The following is a 15906-nucleotide window of genomic DNA, read 5'->3' as shown; positions in this document are numbered from 1 at the left end:
ACCAACATTGTGGTATTTCTTTTCCATTATCTTCTTCACTGGTTCCTCTTCCTTAAAGGTAATAAAACAGAACCCACGCCTCTTATTGGTCTTGTTGTCCATGGGGAGCTCTATGGATTCCACCTGATAACAGGAAAAAAAGACGACTTAGTATTCTAGTTTGTGCTCTATTGTCACTAATAACAAATTTACATAGGAGGAGGAGGGTGGCAAATAAAACACATTTCACTTAAGCTCTATTCTGCTGTCTCCCCATTTTTCTAATCTTTGGTGATTTATCAGTCTTTCTACCTAACTCAGAGATCACAAATGCAGAGCCCCACAAGAACAAAATGAGACAATAGCCATCTTGAAAGAAACAAGAGGGTATCTACATTTGAGAAAAAGATATGATGTAGTAACAGGACTACAAACTGGTGACACAGTGGCTGCAGCTACACAGGTAGGCAGCAGCTGCTCCACTTTTGCTTGCTCCTATAATTGCGTAAGAAAACCTATATACCCAGGCTTTTTATGTGTAATACTTAGGAGTATTAGGCATTCCATTTTTAAGCTCTAACACAAAAGCATGTATTCTTATTTGAATTGAGTAAGAGATGTCAGCATGTTGTCCTTGGAGACCAAGGTCACAAACATCTCGGCTTAGCTTTGATTATTAATTCATGAAAGGAACTGATAGTTCACTATTTCAGTACGTCTACAGTCTCACTAAATTGGCACTTAAACATACTTAAATTGGTAAGTTACTACACTACTCTGTTCTTATTACTTTACTATTCTTAAATGTTTCCTTTTTATATTTCAGGTAACTCAATCTTGACTTCCTCCTCATACTGCCTGTACTTTTCTTCCTTCTAAATGTTCTGAGTTAAGCATGGTATACAACCCAGACACAATGGGTCATTCCTGTAGTTTATGTGGGACAGAGGCAGGAAGGTGTCTTAAATTAAGGAGTTCAAAGAGAATAAGAGAAAGTTCAAGGACTACTTGGGTTTCCTAACAGACCCACCATCTAAGTGTCCAGTACTTTTACATATGCACATGCTCAACAAAAGAAAAATGTTCCCTAATCTTCAGATCTGCTCATTCAATTTCCTTATTACGAATTTTTGCAATTCTGAAAAACATAGTGGCCAAGTCCACTTAATGTACAATTACACATTAATTTTTGACATAAACACACATACCTCACCAAAACCACCAAAATACTCTCTTATTTTCTCTTCTGGTGTATCTGGAGAAAGGCCACCAACAAAAATTTTTTTGACGGGCTCTTTTGTTTTCATGGCTTTGGCCCTTTTAGGATCAATGACTTTCCCATTCAATTTATGTTCTTTCTGATCCATGACCTAAGAAAATTAAGTTTTTCACTTTAATATGTAAAACTTAACTAATGTACAGAAATAAACTACTTCAGTTAATACAGACTAGTGCCCAAGTATAAAAGTCACTAAGAATGATGAAGGGGAAGTACCACACCAGTTGAATTGATTACTAGGTAACCATCACCTTTAACTGATAAACAATGGTTGCTAATGACTTAAATTAAAAAGTTGATTGTTGTATAGATATCGGACGGTGTGAGGGAACTACTCTATTGAGAGACTTGAGTGAGACAAACTGCTTGTCTAACAAAAATGTAAAAAACAGGCACTTTCTGCCAACTTGTCATACTTTATCTTTTTAATTAGACTTTTAAAATTCCCCACTACCTTCTTGAAAATGTCTGCTGGGACTGAACATAGACTATGTGCTTATTACGCCTCAGTCTTTTTTAAAATTACTTTTAATTTAGAAAGGCTGGCACATGGAAAGTATTCAGTAAATAATTCCCAAATCCGCCTCTTCCTTCAAAACACAGGGTGTGTTAATGAACCTCCGCTGTCCCAGCACATGGACAGTAGAGGACAGGAAATTCAAGTAATACAGCCTGGGTCCAGTCCAAGACACATGTAACCTTGTTTCAAACAAGGAAAGAATGTAAAAAACATGTCTCATCTTTCTCATGAAAAGAACCCACAAGTAACATACAAGTTTACTCTATCAAATTCTCCATGTTTCATTAATCAGAACATATAACACACTACCTTATCTACACTCTCCGACTCTTTAAATAGCACAAAGCCAAAACCCCTTGATCGCCCTGTGATAGGATCTAACTTCAGAGTGCAGTCTACAACTTCACCAAATTTGGAAAAGTAGTCCTTCAGATCTTTCTTTGTAGTGTCCCAGCTAAGGCCTCCTATAAACATTTTCCTGTAAAGACAAAAAGCAGTATTAAAATGCTAAGAAAATTAAATCTTGCCTTGTATTTGCTCACATCAATAACCCACCCTTTTCAAACTACATTTATTTAGTACAATAAAATATTATTCTTCCTACACAAACACGTATCAAAAAACACTACTGTTTAAAGTTCCACTTAACATTGCCCCTTCTGATCAACCACAATATTAAACAAGAAGCTAATTGCTGGTATTTACATACATATGCATATATACATACACATATATATGCATGCATGCCAAATAAAAGTATTAATTTTTTAAAGGCAAAATCTTGGCTTCTAGATCTTAACAAATCTTCATTAACCATGTCAAGGGCTATGCTGCAGTCTCCAGTGTGGCAGCCCCCAGCACACTGTCTATGCTGAGACTCCTTTTCTACTTTTTAATAGTTCTCCCATCTGCAGAACTCTTAGAACATAAAAGGGAAAAATGCTAAGTCCTCCAAACTGAACTAACCTTTTTCACTTCCGAGAGTTCTTAAAAAGAAACAAAGTAATCATGTAAACTGCATGGAGAAAGAATTACCCACTGAATCACATCTCACTAACTTAGATGATTTATTTACTTACAGTAGAACCTCAGCTAACAAGTTATGAAATGCTTAGGCCTATAAAATGGTAAATGGAAAACACCCAAGAAAAGGCCATATAGAGAACAAATTAAGTCTCAACATACAGCAAAATGCCAAAAAGCAGTTCTGGCAGCAGTTGTGATCCTTTCTACATCTGCTTATTTTACCAGTAAGTTAACAGCAGTAATTATAAAAGCACATCTGTACCTTTTACCCTTTAAGAGTCAAACTGAAAAGAGTAAGTTGTCAAAATTAGCCCTATAAGGCTAAAATTTTCACTTCAGAGATAAAACCATGCTTGCTCAAGATGTTCTCACCTTCATAACTTGGGGGGGGGGGTTGTCATGAAAAGGGATGGGGAAGATAAGGCACCAGCTCTCAGCTCTGCAAACAGTAAACATCTCCCCACTTTGACCTTTAACAGGCTGCCACTACAGCCCACTGGGCAGTAAGATGTTCATCAATCTCTTTATCTTCACTTCTAAGGCATCCAGTTAACTGAAGTGTTATCATTCTTACCACAAGTTTGTTTGAATTAATGCTAAAACCAAAGTAACTTAAGTACAAATAAACTTCAGGTGACATTCAACTCTTTCCATTTAAAGTTAGGTTTTCAACCTGAACATATTACAGAGCGGGCCCTAATTTTCAAGACTCTTTTAGTCCTAAAGTAAGACTTATAATCATTTAGTAATGTTATAATCAAATGAATATAACCAAAGCCCACTATGTACTTTTAAATGTCTGTTTATTGCCAATTCCATGTAAAATTTAAAACTTCTCAATACATGTTTCTTTCAACTCCTAATATATAACCCTTATTTAATAACCACTGCTATACACACAGTATTTTTTACCTACAGGACCAGAATACAACTTTCATAAGTGAAAATTCATTACCAACATGCACCTTTGTTGTGAGGCATGATGCTAGTTTTTAAAGACAAGGATATTAACTACAAAACAATGGTCTCTTGCTTAGATACCGTTAAGTTCTACAACAGAAACAAATTCACCTAAATTTAACTACCTAGTAACCATTTGTTATTACAGAATTTCCACATAAATAATTGAATAATTTAGAATTATTTTGGTCTAACTAAACTGACATCCTAATAAAAGACAGTGTATAGGGTAAATCTGAAAACCAAGAAAAGTCTGTCTAGTCCATTACTCAACTACCAGGACAGAATTTGTTTTTATTTCATGAAAACAATGTATGGGGGGAAAGTCCTCAATTTAAAATTGTTATATATACTTCCAAATAAAAATAACACAGAGGACTGCAGAGATGGCTCAGCAGTTAAGAGCTCTTCCAGGACCCGGGTTCAATTCCCAGCACACACTTGACAAGCTCAGAGCTATCTCTAGCTCCAGTTCCAGGAGATTCGACACCCGCATGTAGAATATATACAGGCAAAACACAGCGCACGCTAAATAAACAAATCTTCAAAAAGAAATCACTCACAGAATGAGGTGTCTACTATTTTCAAACCACATAAATGCTATTTAGATAGGAAGTTAATTTTCTAAATATTAGATATGCATACCAAGTCACCAACTGACCCAATGGCCTGATGGAAGTGCACTCTTAATAATGAACAAAAACAGGGGTTGGAGAGATGGTTCAATGGTTAAGAGCACCGGCTGCCTTTCCAGAGGACCAGGGTTCAAACACTCCCAGCACCCACATGGCAGCTCACAACTGTCTATAACTCAGTTTGGATCAGGACTCTAAGACCGTCACACCAATGTGCTTAAAATTAAATAAATTAAAAAAAAAAAAGAACAAAAACCTTCACACTCTTAAGACAGCTAAACTGTTCACTGCAAACACATTCTATAAACAAACCTACTTTATCCAGAATATAAAATATTCTGGTCATCTTTTAACTTTTTAAACATTACATAGTATTACCTTTTTCTCCAAGTACTGTTTGTCCTCCCTAGTCCTGCAACTGTTTTCTATCTCCAACTATTTTAAATGAAATGTTTTTAAGACTATTTGTGACAAGGTCTTACACTACAACTCAAGCTAACCTCAAATTGGTGCCAATTCTCCAGCCTCCAAATCTAGTGGAGCTCCCACAATTGGCTCCAAGGAATGATAGTCTTTAACACAGCAGTCGTGATTTAACAGCCTATGGACCTGCCATCTCTCTTAAGCTACCATAGTATGTTCATTTTCTCTAAAGCAAGCTACTAATACATCAGGTGCATCTCACTTGCTTAGCTTTTAGAACACATTTTCTTTCGGTTTTGCCAGCAAGCAATTACTTGTTCTATAATGACTATTAATCTCCCTTCCAAGCTACAAGTAAAGAGGCCAGGTAACATGTTTCCAAATCTTCTGTGAAATTTAACATCTTCCGAACTAAAGCTTAAAATTAGTATTTTGGTAGTACCAGAAAAGCCAATACATTGCAACAAACATTGTATGCTACCTTTACTAAATGGGAGTATGAAGTCCACCCTATTTTTATTCTGTAGGCACAAGGTTTAACTATATAGTATGCAGCCTAGTGGGAGAATGTCTGCTAAACTTTATGGACAAAGGGGCACCTATTGTAAACTCTCTAGAACACCAGCATGAACTTCCTCTCATTCTGAGATGGCTTGAGATTAATACTAATTTGGACTACTTTATACAGTCATTATCTTGTTTAAAGCACAATACCTATTGTCTGTCCAATAGGGATGGAGCCTGAAATAAAAGGTTTATTCTCAAATTGCTATTAACTCCTGCAGACATAAACACCTTTCAGTAAGGGGACAGAACTTTGAAGTTTCTAAGCAATTAATTTAAAACTATCAAGAGAACTGTCAAAGTAGGAACAAACTGTCTCCTAAAGCCATAATCTAAATTTAAAATGTGTTCCTTAGCTGTAAGTGAACCAACAATCCCAATTAAAGAATTTACCCTACAAAGATTATCTGTCCCCTCCCTCTACTCCATTTTTTTAGGTCTCATGTAATCCTACCTGATGGCAAACTTGTAGCAAATCTTCCTGCCTCAGCTTCCCCAGTGCTGAGTACTGGGATAATAGATGCACCACCATGCCTGACAAAGTTTAATTTCTTAATTCCACTTATAAACAAAGTATTTCAATAGCCCAAAGGAAATACAGACTCAATAATAAGTCAGTGTCAGGGCTGGAGAGATGGCTCAGTGGTTAAGAGCACTGGCTGCTCTTCCAGGTTGTGAGTTCAAGTTCCAGCAACCACACGGTGGCTCGCAACCATCCTTAATGAGATCTGGCGCCCTCTTCTGGCATGTGGGCATACATGGAGGCAGAATGTTGTATACACAATAAATAAATCTTTAAAAAAAAAAAGAAAGTAAGTCAGTGTCAGGGCTGGAGAGATGGCTCAGTGGTTAAGAGCATTGCCTGCTCTTCTAAAGGTCCTGAGTTTAATTCCCAGCAACCACATGGTGGCTCACAACCTCTGTAATGAGATTTGGTGCCCTCTTCTGGCCTGCAGGCATACATGAGGCAGAGTACTGTATACATAATAAATAAGATTTTTTTAAAAAAGTCAGTGTCAAGCATAGTTACAAAACTTAGTATTGATGACTAACTACCCAAATGCTGATTCTCAGCTCTGCAGGGTCACTCAGAAATTTAGACTCCTTTGTGGAGCATCTTATTGCTTTTTACTGCAAGATTAGAGATAGGGGATCAACTGCCAGTTTTTATATGCTAGTTTTGCCACCTACTAACTCTATACAGCCCTAAAGGAGGTTAAAATGATAACAGTCACCTGCAGTCAGGAATAAAAATTGCCTTAAATTAGAGGAATGTACTTTAATTCAAGAAAAGTTATTTTTAGAGGCAAAACACAATCTAAATAAAGTTTCTTGTTTTCATTTTCTTTTTTAATAATTTGTTTACTTTTATTTCCTTTGCATTGGTATTTTGCCTGCACGTATGCTGTGTGTGAGGTGGTCAAATCTTGGAGTTACAGACACTTGTGAACCGCCAAATGGGCGATGGGAATTGAACCTGGGTCCTCTGAAAGAGCAGCCAGTGCTCTTAACCACTGAGTCAGCTCTCCAACTCATTCGCTTTCATTTTCAAGTGGAGAGGCTTTATAAATTCTAACATTAAAGGGGAAAACATCCAGGATAAAAGTTTTCCGTAAGATCATGTTTGTTCAATGCTCAAGTTCTAAAATAGCCTATAGAAGACTGAAATACCTAGGTTAAGAAATTACGTCCCTTTCCTTTAAGAAAAATTATGAGCCAAGTGGTGGTGTTGCACATCTTTAATCTCAACACTCAGGGAGGCAGAGGCAGGCAGGTGTCTTGAGTTTAAAGCCAGCCTAACCTACAGAGAGAGTTCCAGAACAGGCTCCAAAACTATACAGAGAAACCCTGCCTCAAAATACAAAACAAAATGAAACAAAAAATCCAGAAAGTGTGTGTCTCTGTGTTCTGTGCATGTGACTACAAGTGCACCGGGAGCTGGAGTCACAGGGAGCCGTGAACACCTGACTTGGTTGGATCCTCTGGTAGAATAAGCATCTATAAATGTAGCTTCTAAAGTCCTCTCAGTAACTCAACTCTATCCTACATATATGCCAATGTTTTTTTAAGTAATTAAAAGCATAAGAAGCAATACCTAGCAAGCAGTGATGGTTGATAGAAAATGCCTTAATAATTCTAATTACGAAGGACTATAATTCTAGCATTTAAGAAACTGAGGCAGAAGGATCAATAAACTGAGCTATTTGACTGTCTTTAAAAAAAAGCCATTAGAAAAACTCTCACCCTTAGTACACAAAGCTAATTTTCCCCAGACCATGGAGATAACTAGTTTAATACTGCAAACTCAATAATCTTATTTTAAGATGCTTTCCCTATCTAGTCTTTTGCTCCCACTTTTGAGATAAAGCAATGTTTAACCCTCCCCCCAACTCCTACCAGGTGTAAGCCTGATCAACTTTAACAGCGCATTCACTGGCACCCTTTACGGTGGTGTTATTCAAGCACACTTATTTACATAATTCTCTTGGTTATCTACCATTAAAGCTCAACTTTTAAAGCACTACGATGATAAACTCTACAAATCTCGGCAGCATGTATTAAAGAGCATTTTCTTTAGAAATTATGGATTTATTTTAAATATAATCACTGGTTACTTTTTAACACTGGGGAACCACCACTTGGTAGGAAGTGACTTTACAATTTATATAAACTACCCTTGGAAACACCCTGACAAACCTTTAACAGTAACAAGACATATCTGATGTGGTTTACGGCACTTGAAAAATACTTTGAAACGATTTAAAACTGCATTAAAGTTAGCTAGTGAAGGAAACTATTTAATCAGTAAAACCTACATCCCAATATTATCTGCCTATTATTAAACAGGTAATTCTTCAATAAGATTTCTATATTATGGTAGTTTAAAGCCAAGTGTGAAAAGGTATCCTAGTATTCAAGACTGACACATACATAGTAAGAGCAAACGTTTCAAAGAATGATTTTAAATTCTTTTTTTTTTTTTTTTTTTTTTACTTTTTTTTTTGGTTTTTTCGAGACAGGGTTTCTCTGTAGCTTTGGAGCCTGTCCTGGAACTCCTTTTATAGACCAGGCTGGCCTCGAACTCACAGAGATCCGCCTGCCTCTGCCTCCCGAGTGCTGGGATTAAAGGCATGCGCCACCAACGCCCGGCGATTTTAAATTCTTTTATATTAAATCTCATTACTCCACAAGGAACCCACATCAACCACCATAAGAAAGATAACTAGAGGGGCTGGAGAGATGGCTCATTGGTTAAGAGCATTGCCTGCTCTTCCAAAGGTTCTGAGTTCAATTCCCAGCAACCACATGGTGGCTCACAACCATCTGTAATGGGATCTGGTGCCCTCTTCTGGCCTGCAGGCATACAAAGACAGAATATTGTATACATAATAAATAAATAAATATTTAAAAAAAAAAAAAGAAAGAAAGATAACTAGACTGAAAACATCTTCCTAGCATTCAGATGGCAGAGAAAGGTGATCTACAGGAGTTCAAGGCCAGCTGGTCTATACAGTGAGTTCCATGCCAGCCAGGGCTACATTGTAAGATCCTGTGTCAAAAAGAAAAAAAAGGAAAACAGGCATAACATCTAAATTAAACATGACAGCTTTTAAAAATAAACCTTAAAAGCTTAATCCAGTATCTCTACCACACTGTTCAACACTGTAAATAAACTTCCAACCTTATAAAGTAAACTTCCACTTACCCACGAGTTAAGGTGTTTCCTTAACATAGAGGTTAAGGTTTGAGTTAACCAAGGTCACTACCTATTCATAATCTTAGAAGTTTCCTACTAGGTATTAATTTAGATAACACTAATAAAACAGAAATGGATGTTTACTTTTTTAACCCAGGATTATAGGTAAGTTTTCTGACATCAAGCCAAATCACCAACCCCTACCATCTTTCAGAATCACATTACTTTTAACGTAATGAAAATCTCAAGCTCATTTCAAAGACATCTGTTTACTGGTGCCTTGTTCAGTGTATCTGCTGACACTTTCCTCTGTCTCTTAAGACTACAGTGGAGACAGAAGGTGGGTTTCCTAACTCATTATTTACTCATTCATTCATCATTTGATGGCCAAAATAGTTAAGTATTTCAGTACAGAACCCAATACTTAAAAGCTGTCACTATGACTACTGGACAAATATGCCAATACAAAGTCTTCCCCCACCCTAAAATACTTAAGTACATAGCATGAACATACTATTTTCACACTCCAGAAACTAAAATATGCTTACCTTTACTCCACAGGAGTAAATCACTGGCAGTAGCAACTATTAGAGCAATGGATAAATACACACAAGACATGAAAGTAGGCTGCGTAGTCAGTCTTCCTATGGTGAGCATTGTTTCCAGCAAATAGATCAGAAAATCAAGTAAAAACGTGTTCTATTACCTGAGACCACACTGTTGGAAGTAACAGAAACAAATCCCAGGCCACCTGCGTCAGTTTGGTGTCCCATCTACTATAACCCCAAAGCACAGCTACATCAAATCAAACAACTAACCAGTTCTGCAACACTCCATTTGTTAACATGCACATTCGAAGCATACAGCCCTAAGTGAAATGGGAGAGTCATTCTGTTTGTTTTCTTATGTTCTCAAGCATGGCTTCTAACATCACCTAAAGATCATTAGTTATCTTTCCTGGTGGCCTTACGTCACAGCAAAATGAACTGTGAGGGACATACATACACAATCTACCAATCTAACTACAGAGGTACATATGAGATGTCTTCTATACCTCAGACTACCCAGGCTAAATTACTGACTGAGACTACATATGCATGTATACAAGGTGTCACTTCAGCTCAAGAACTTGTCCAAGTTTAAGACACCGCCTCAAAAACAAGCATTTGTCAAACAGCACTCCATGCCTATTATTTCAGATCCTGGGAGGCTGAGTGTGAGGAGTCTGGTGATTTCTAGACCAGCCTGGGCTAAAAAGTGAGATCCTGTCTTGAAAAACAATGGACTGGCATTGTAACTGACAATCCAGTCTAATCCCAGGCCTGTATATTCCGTGTCTCTCCGAACAGATGACGAATAAGCCTACTCCTAGATGAGAGCATGGCTCAGGAACAGAGCATTCGCCCACACAGTTCATCTCCATTATGGACGAGGAAAACATTGAATGTTGCTCCCCTAAATTTGGAGCTTCAGTTTCTACAATTTTACCCCTGCAAAGGTTCCAAAGGGAGTAAACACGGAGACCCACCTACTTACAGTCCAGGCCTGTAAATCCAATCTTACTAAATCAAAAGGCCAGTAAATTTGGCATGAGACGAAATCTAAAAGTACTGGTTTTCCAAACAATGTTCAAACTGTCCCAGAAACACTGGAGTTTCTAACATATCCTCCAACATTTCAAACAAAAACATGTGGGAGTCCCTTCTCACACTAATGGTAACAACACTGTGACACCGCCCTGACCGTCTTATACTGACAACTCAGTCAAACTGTTCTAATTTTCACTGGACCCCACCTCCAATGGATCTAATCTGGTAACATTGTCTATAGTATTCCAGGTTCCCAACAGTCTTTACATTTTGAAAACTGTCCCCATAGCTTACAACATGGCAAGCACATGCACATTTCCCCAGACACCACCTACCCCCACAAGAACTGAGACACTGCAATAAAGTTGTAGATATTAAAGTGGCTAACAAGATAGCTCAACAGGTAAAGGCACTTGCTGCTGTGTCTGAGACCAGAGTTCAATCGTAAGGACCCACATTATAAAATGAGGACAGACTCTCACCAGTTTCCTTTGATTTCCACATAAGCACTGATACACAAACAAATCTAACATCAAAATCAATCTTAAAGGTGAACTCGGCTATTTTACTATGGTAATAAACCACTGTTGCCAAATCCCCATAAAATAAGGAGACTTTTCTAAAAATAACTATTCATTTTCATATGCAAAGGAATTAACCACATCAAATAATGAATTAATCTTTAAAAATATTTTAGGAGGAAAAGCAGGAACAAGCCCTACCACTTGAGATGGAGACATGAAAATTAGGTAAAGGCCAGTCTAGGCACATAGAACATGTCTCAACAATAGTATTTCAGGACAAAATTTCATTTTAACAGGAACTGCACACAGAAGTGTTTAAGAAATGAACTTTACATGATTTTTAGCCTACTAACCAGTCTCATCTTCACTATAGAAACTATTATTTATATAACTATATAAACTGGTGAGGAAGACAGAGAAACACAGGGTATATACACGGGCACCAAAAATGTAATGTTTAAGCATCTTGATTGTTTTGTTCAGAAAGTTTAGCATCTGCAACAAAATGGAGTTGGATAAATGTACAATTATCAAGTCAACTTAGAGAAAGAAAGGAGGGAGGGGTGAAGAGGCTAGGAGGAGAACCTGGCCACATAGGGGCAACACACCTCTGGTCCAAGAAAGAGACTTGTGAAGTGAAGAAACAAGCCTCCTAAGCCTGGGCAACATACCGAGACTGTCTCCAGAACAAGGGTTGGAGGGTAAGAATGCCTTCGAAGTATTTCTGAAAAACCTACCACCTCAAAAAGTCTGCCAGTGGAGAACTGGCCATCACATGAAATGCTCTGTAACACTGACAAAAGTTACCCAACTTTCTCCAAATGACCACAGAAAGCCCTACACATATTTGCTACTGAACAAAAGAGCAAAGAAAATAAGAAAATTCTTTTAACAGTGAAAACAATGACCTTCAAATCTAAAGATCAATACAACTTACTATACACAATTAACAATTACATAAGGTTCAAAGAGAAGACGAATGTAGTTAAATTTTAATTTGACATTATTACCTAGTTAACTAACTATGCCCAGCAGGCACCAAAATATAAGGTTCATCCAAACATCATTATTTACTATGCCTCATTCAGACCCCACCCAGTCTTTCGCACGTCTACTTTACCTCCAACTTAAAACTGGACAATTATGAGTAGATGAGAATAGTTAAAAAATAAACCCCATATAAAATTTAATATTTCCAAAATAATAGACATGGTCTGTAAAGACAGACATAAGGCGGTGTACTGGCTTTTTAACCTCCAATGGTGAGAGACACAGCCCAAGAAAATTAAAATATGAGCCTGAGGGCAGAGACTGACATTTTCGGAGGGAGAAGTGGGATAAAAAGAATACTCAACCTACCAGCCTCCAAAGGGAAGTCATGCAAATGTGAACACATGTCAACCAACTGTAATTAACATTCCAGCCAAATCACACTGAAAATAAAAAATCTGGTAAGAGCTGTAGTGGGAAAGCCACATTTAGCCCACCTATGTATAGTACAATCAATGCTTAAAGTGTTTATATTGCTGGTGAAGATATAGGACTTTGCATAAAGCACAGTAATATACTTAAGGAACTGTCTATTTGACAGACTACTTCAGTATAACATGCAAGACATTTCAACACACAATATTTTTATCAAGTAACCTTTATATTTAGCTTTAAGCTTAGAATTTAAACAAAAAATATTTCAACCTAATAAAAACTAAATGAAGTACAGTAACTTTTCTGCTTGCCCATATTTAAAAGAAAAATTACTAATTACATTTAGTTTAGGTTGGTCAAATTGTCATATCATGCATTACCACAAACCATATACCACGCAATGGCATCAATTTTGCCCACAGATTACTTAGGATATCTAGAAAGTCTTTATAGCCCAGGCACAAGACTCATCCTAGCGTATTAATGTCTAAAAATCTCCTGGGACTCAATGGGCAACTAAATTATAGAGCCTCTGCATGTTATGACTACTGAGATCTTTATAAGACAGAAATAAAATTTAAAAGTTTTACCATTCTTCCCGCTGTGCCGTCGCTGCTTCAGTGTGTCGTGGGGAGGAGTTTGAATGGCTAGGGAATTAACAACCGGTACAGCAACCAATCAAAATTCTAGTTTTAGTTTTTGACATTGTTAGGGTTAAAAACTAATTCATTTATACGTCAGTTCAACAAAAAATAACTACAAAGACAGCTAGCTACTTTGTAACTTTCAAAACTCAGGGGTAATAGAAAGCCTGCCCCAGTTACACAATTAACCATTTTGGTGCCTCTGTCCAAAGAACAGAATTCAGAAAGCAAAACCCAAAATGTTAAAAACTTAATTCTTCAAATAATTAATAGTTATTCCTTTTCTAAAACTAAGCCACATTACCATTCAAGATTAGTTCTGTTTAAATTCACTTCCCCTCCCACCAATTCCCCACTAAAGCCAGTAAGTACAACCAGTAGCTGACTGAAGAGTGTCAGTCTTGACTGAGATTTTTAAAAACTATATTCCAAGTACTTTTCTGCTGCCCCAACATCCCTACAAATCTTAAACTCTTAACCACTAAAGGAAATCATGTTTGCTAATACTAGGCTTAAATGACATTTTTTTTATTTCCCACCGAAACTTTTTCTTTATATAGTGTAAAAAAATTGCATACGCACAGCCCCATTATTTAAAAAGTATCGAAACGGTAACTCAAGATCAGCAATCTGTAATGGGAACATGAAAATCTAAGGACCCGGATCCATCCCACCTTCCTAACCTCCTGTATTTTAACATATTAAAAGCAGCTTTTGGTGGCAATACAAAAGTTACTTCAATTAGAGGAAGCAGATTAGCACTGAAAAAAAATCCTGAAAAATTAACCCATTGAACAACACAGAATTTATTGTATTTTAAAGGGCGAGTGGGCTTCTTTCAACAATAGTAAGAGGGCGAGACTGAGAAGAAACCAAAACAGGCTCCTGGGCACTGAAAAGGCGGGAGAGAAAATTTTAAGTTGCACAGAGTAAGTAAGGAAAGACTACGATCTGTACAAATAAGCAACCCTGAGGGCGCGAAAAGGGTGCACAGCAGAGTAACTTGGCAGAATGGGGGAAGGGCAACCGCAGGCAGGAGGTAGAAGAGCCCCAGTCAAGTGCAGGCCCCATCGACCACAAGGACTTAAATGGAGCCCGAGGAGCCAGACCAACGCGCCATCAGGAAGAAGACCGGGGGGCATCGGCAGGCCCAGTCTGTCTACAGCACAAATGCAGGGCCTGGTGTGAGCGTGCCGTGGGGTCGGCGTACAGTGGACAGAACGAACGCGTCCTAAGGCGAAACTTATTTAAAATGCTAAAAACCACTGGCCTGAAGCCGACGAGGGAGAAAGAGAGGTGGACAGCCTACACCTTCCTGAAAGCAAGAGCGGATAAATAATCGCGCCGTCTCGGGGTGGTGGTGAAGCACCCACCCAACCTCGGAAAGCCTAGTAAAAAGCATTCTGTGCGTTTGCATTTTTAAAGCTAAGAGGTTAGAAATCCGGGAGAGATGGCGGGGGGTGGGGGGGTAGCTCCGTCAGGCGGGAAAAAATCCTGGCGGCTAAGTCGGTGGGAGGAGACCCATGGCGAGGGAGGAAAGAGGGCGGGCCGCGGAGTAGCATGGTGACGGCTAAAGGTGGAAACGTGTGTGATGGGGGAGGGGGCGAGCAGGCAGGGAAGGAGGAAATGCAGGCCCCGGGGAGCCCCAGGTACAAGAGGGGCGGCCGGGCGAGCAGGCCGTAGCACTCGGGCCTGCGGGCGGGCGCGGGAGCGAGGCCTAATGGCGGGGAGGGGGGAGGGGGCCTGGCGAGCGGCTGCCCGGGGCCGCCCCTTACTCACCCTTCATCCTCCTCGTTCTTACTAGCGTCGATCTTCGCCCCCTCGGCCTCGGCGCTGCCTCCCTCGGTGCCTCCGGCCGCGGAGCCGCCGCCGCTCCCGCTTCCCGCCGCCGCTGCCCCCGGCGCCGCCGCCGCCGCCACCATGGCTCCCTCCTGCTCGCCCGCCGAGCCGCCTACCGCCGCCGTGGCCGCCGCCGCCGCCCCGTCCCCTCCGAACTGCTCCTCCGACATAGCGCTGCTGCCGCCGCCGCCGAGACGACACCCGCCGCCGCCGCCGCGAACCGAAACTAGCAGCAAAGTGATCCCCGCCGCCGCCGCCGCGCGTCCGCTCTACCTCGCGAGGCACACAAGACAAGGCGCGCGCGTGGCTGCAAGGGCTCCGGCGCCTCGTCCCCGGCCTGCCCCCCTCGCCTCCCGCTCTCGCGCGGCGCGCACTCGCACTCTTCCCCCGCCGGCCGCGCTGGAAAACGATGAAGGCGCAGCGGCGGCCACTCTCGCCTCCTCCTCGCTTTAATGGCGCCGCCGCGGACCACCTAAAATGGCCGACGGAAGAACGGCGCGTCCCGGTCACGTGACACCGGAGCGCGCCCTTCGCGCCTCCTCCGCCCCTTCCACCGCGAGTCCCCACCCACCCGCCGCCCCCTCCCCTCGCGGGCCCGCCCCTCTCGTTCCCTTCCCCGCTCGCTCTCACGCTCCTCCGGCGCGCCGCGCGGACCTTTAAAGGGAACCGGAAGTGGCGCGCCGGAGAGGGGCGCGCGGCTACCATCGAGAACAAGGAGCGCTGGTTCGGGGCGGCGGCTAGAGAGACCCCCGCGTCCCTTGGCCCCGCCCTTCCGCGGATTCCTGGAGTCCCTCGCTGCTCC

General features: G+C 40.5%; 1 protein-coding gene across 4 annotated transcripts in view; it reads right to left on the bottom strand.

Annotated features, from left to right (window-relative positions):
* Window positions 1–15602, bottom strand: part of Hnrnpd (heterogeneous nuclear ribonucleoprotein D) — a 19177-nt gene extending 3575 nt beyond the window's left edge. For 2 of the 4 annotated variants that reach the window (XM_057771010.1, XM_057771012.1), the window contains exons 1-4: window positions 15045–15602; window positions 2088–2256; window positions 1188–1349; window positions 1–123 (exon numbers count right to left, since the gene is read on the bottom strand). The exon at window positions 1–123 is cut by the window's left edge and continues 9 nt beyond it. In XM_057771010.1, coding sequence (XP_057626993.1) covers window positions 1–123; window positions 1188–1349; window positions 2088–2256; window positions 15045–15274 — 684 coding nt within the window. In that variant the 5' untranslated portion in view covers window positions 15275–15602. Of the gene's footprint in view, window positions 124–1187; window positions 1350–2087; window positions 2257–13211; window positions 13269–15044 lie in introns of all 4 variants that reach the window. The other 2 variants (XM_057771009.1, XM_057771011.1) reach the window with 2 other exon arrangements.
* Between the last annotated feature and the right edge of the window lie 304 nt (window positions 15603–15906).

The sequence above is a fragment of the Chionomys nivalis genome, chromosome 6 (genome assembly GCF_950005125.1).
Source record: "Chionomys nivalis chromosome 6, mChiNiv1.1, whole genome shotgun sequence".
Taxonomy (NCBI): domain Eukaryota; kingdom Metazoa; phylum Chordata; class Mammalia; order Rodentia; family Cricetidae; genus Chionomys; species Chionomys nivalis.
This window is presented reverse-complemented; position numbering and strand designations above follow the sequence as displayed.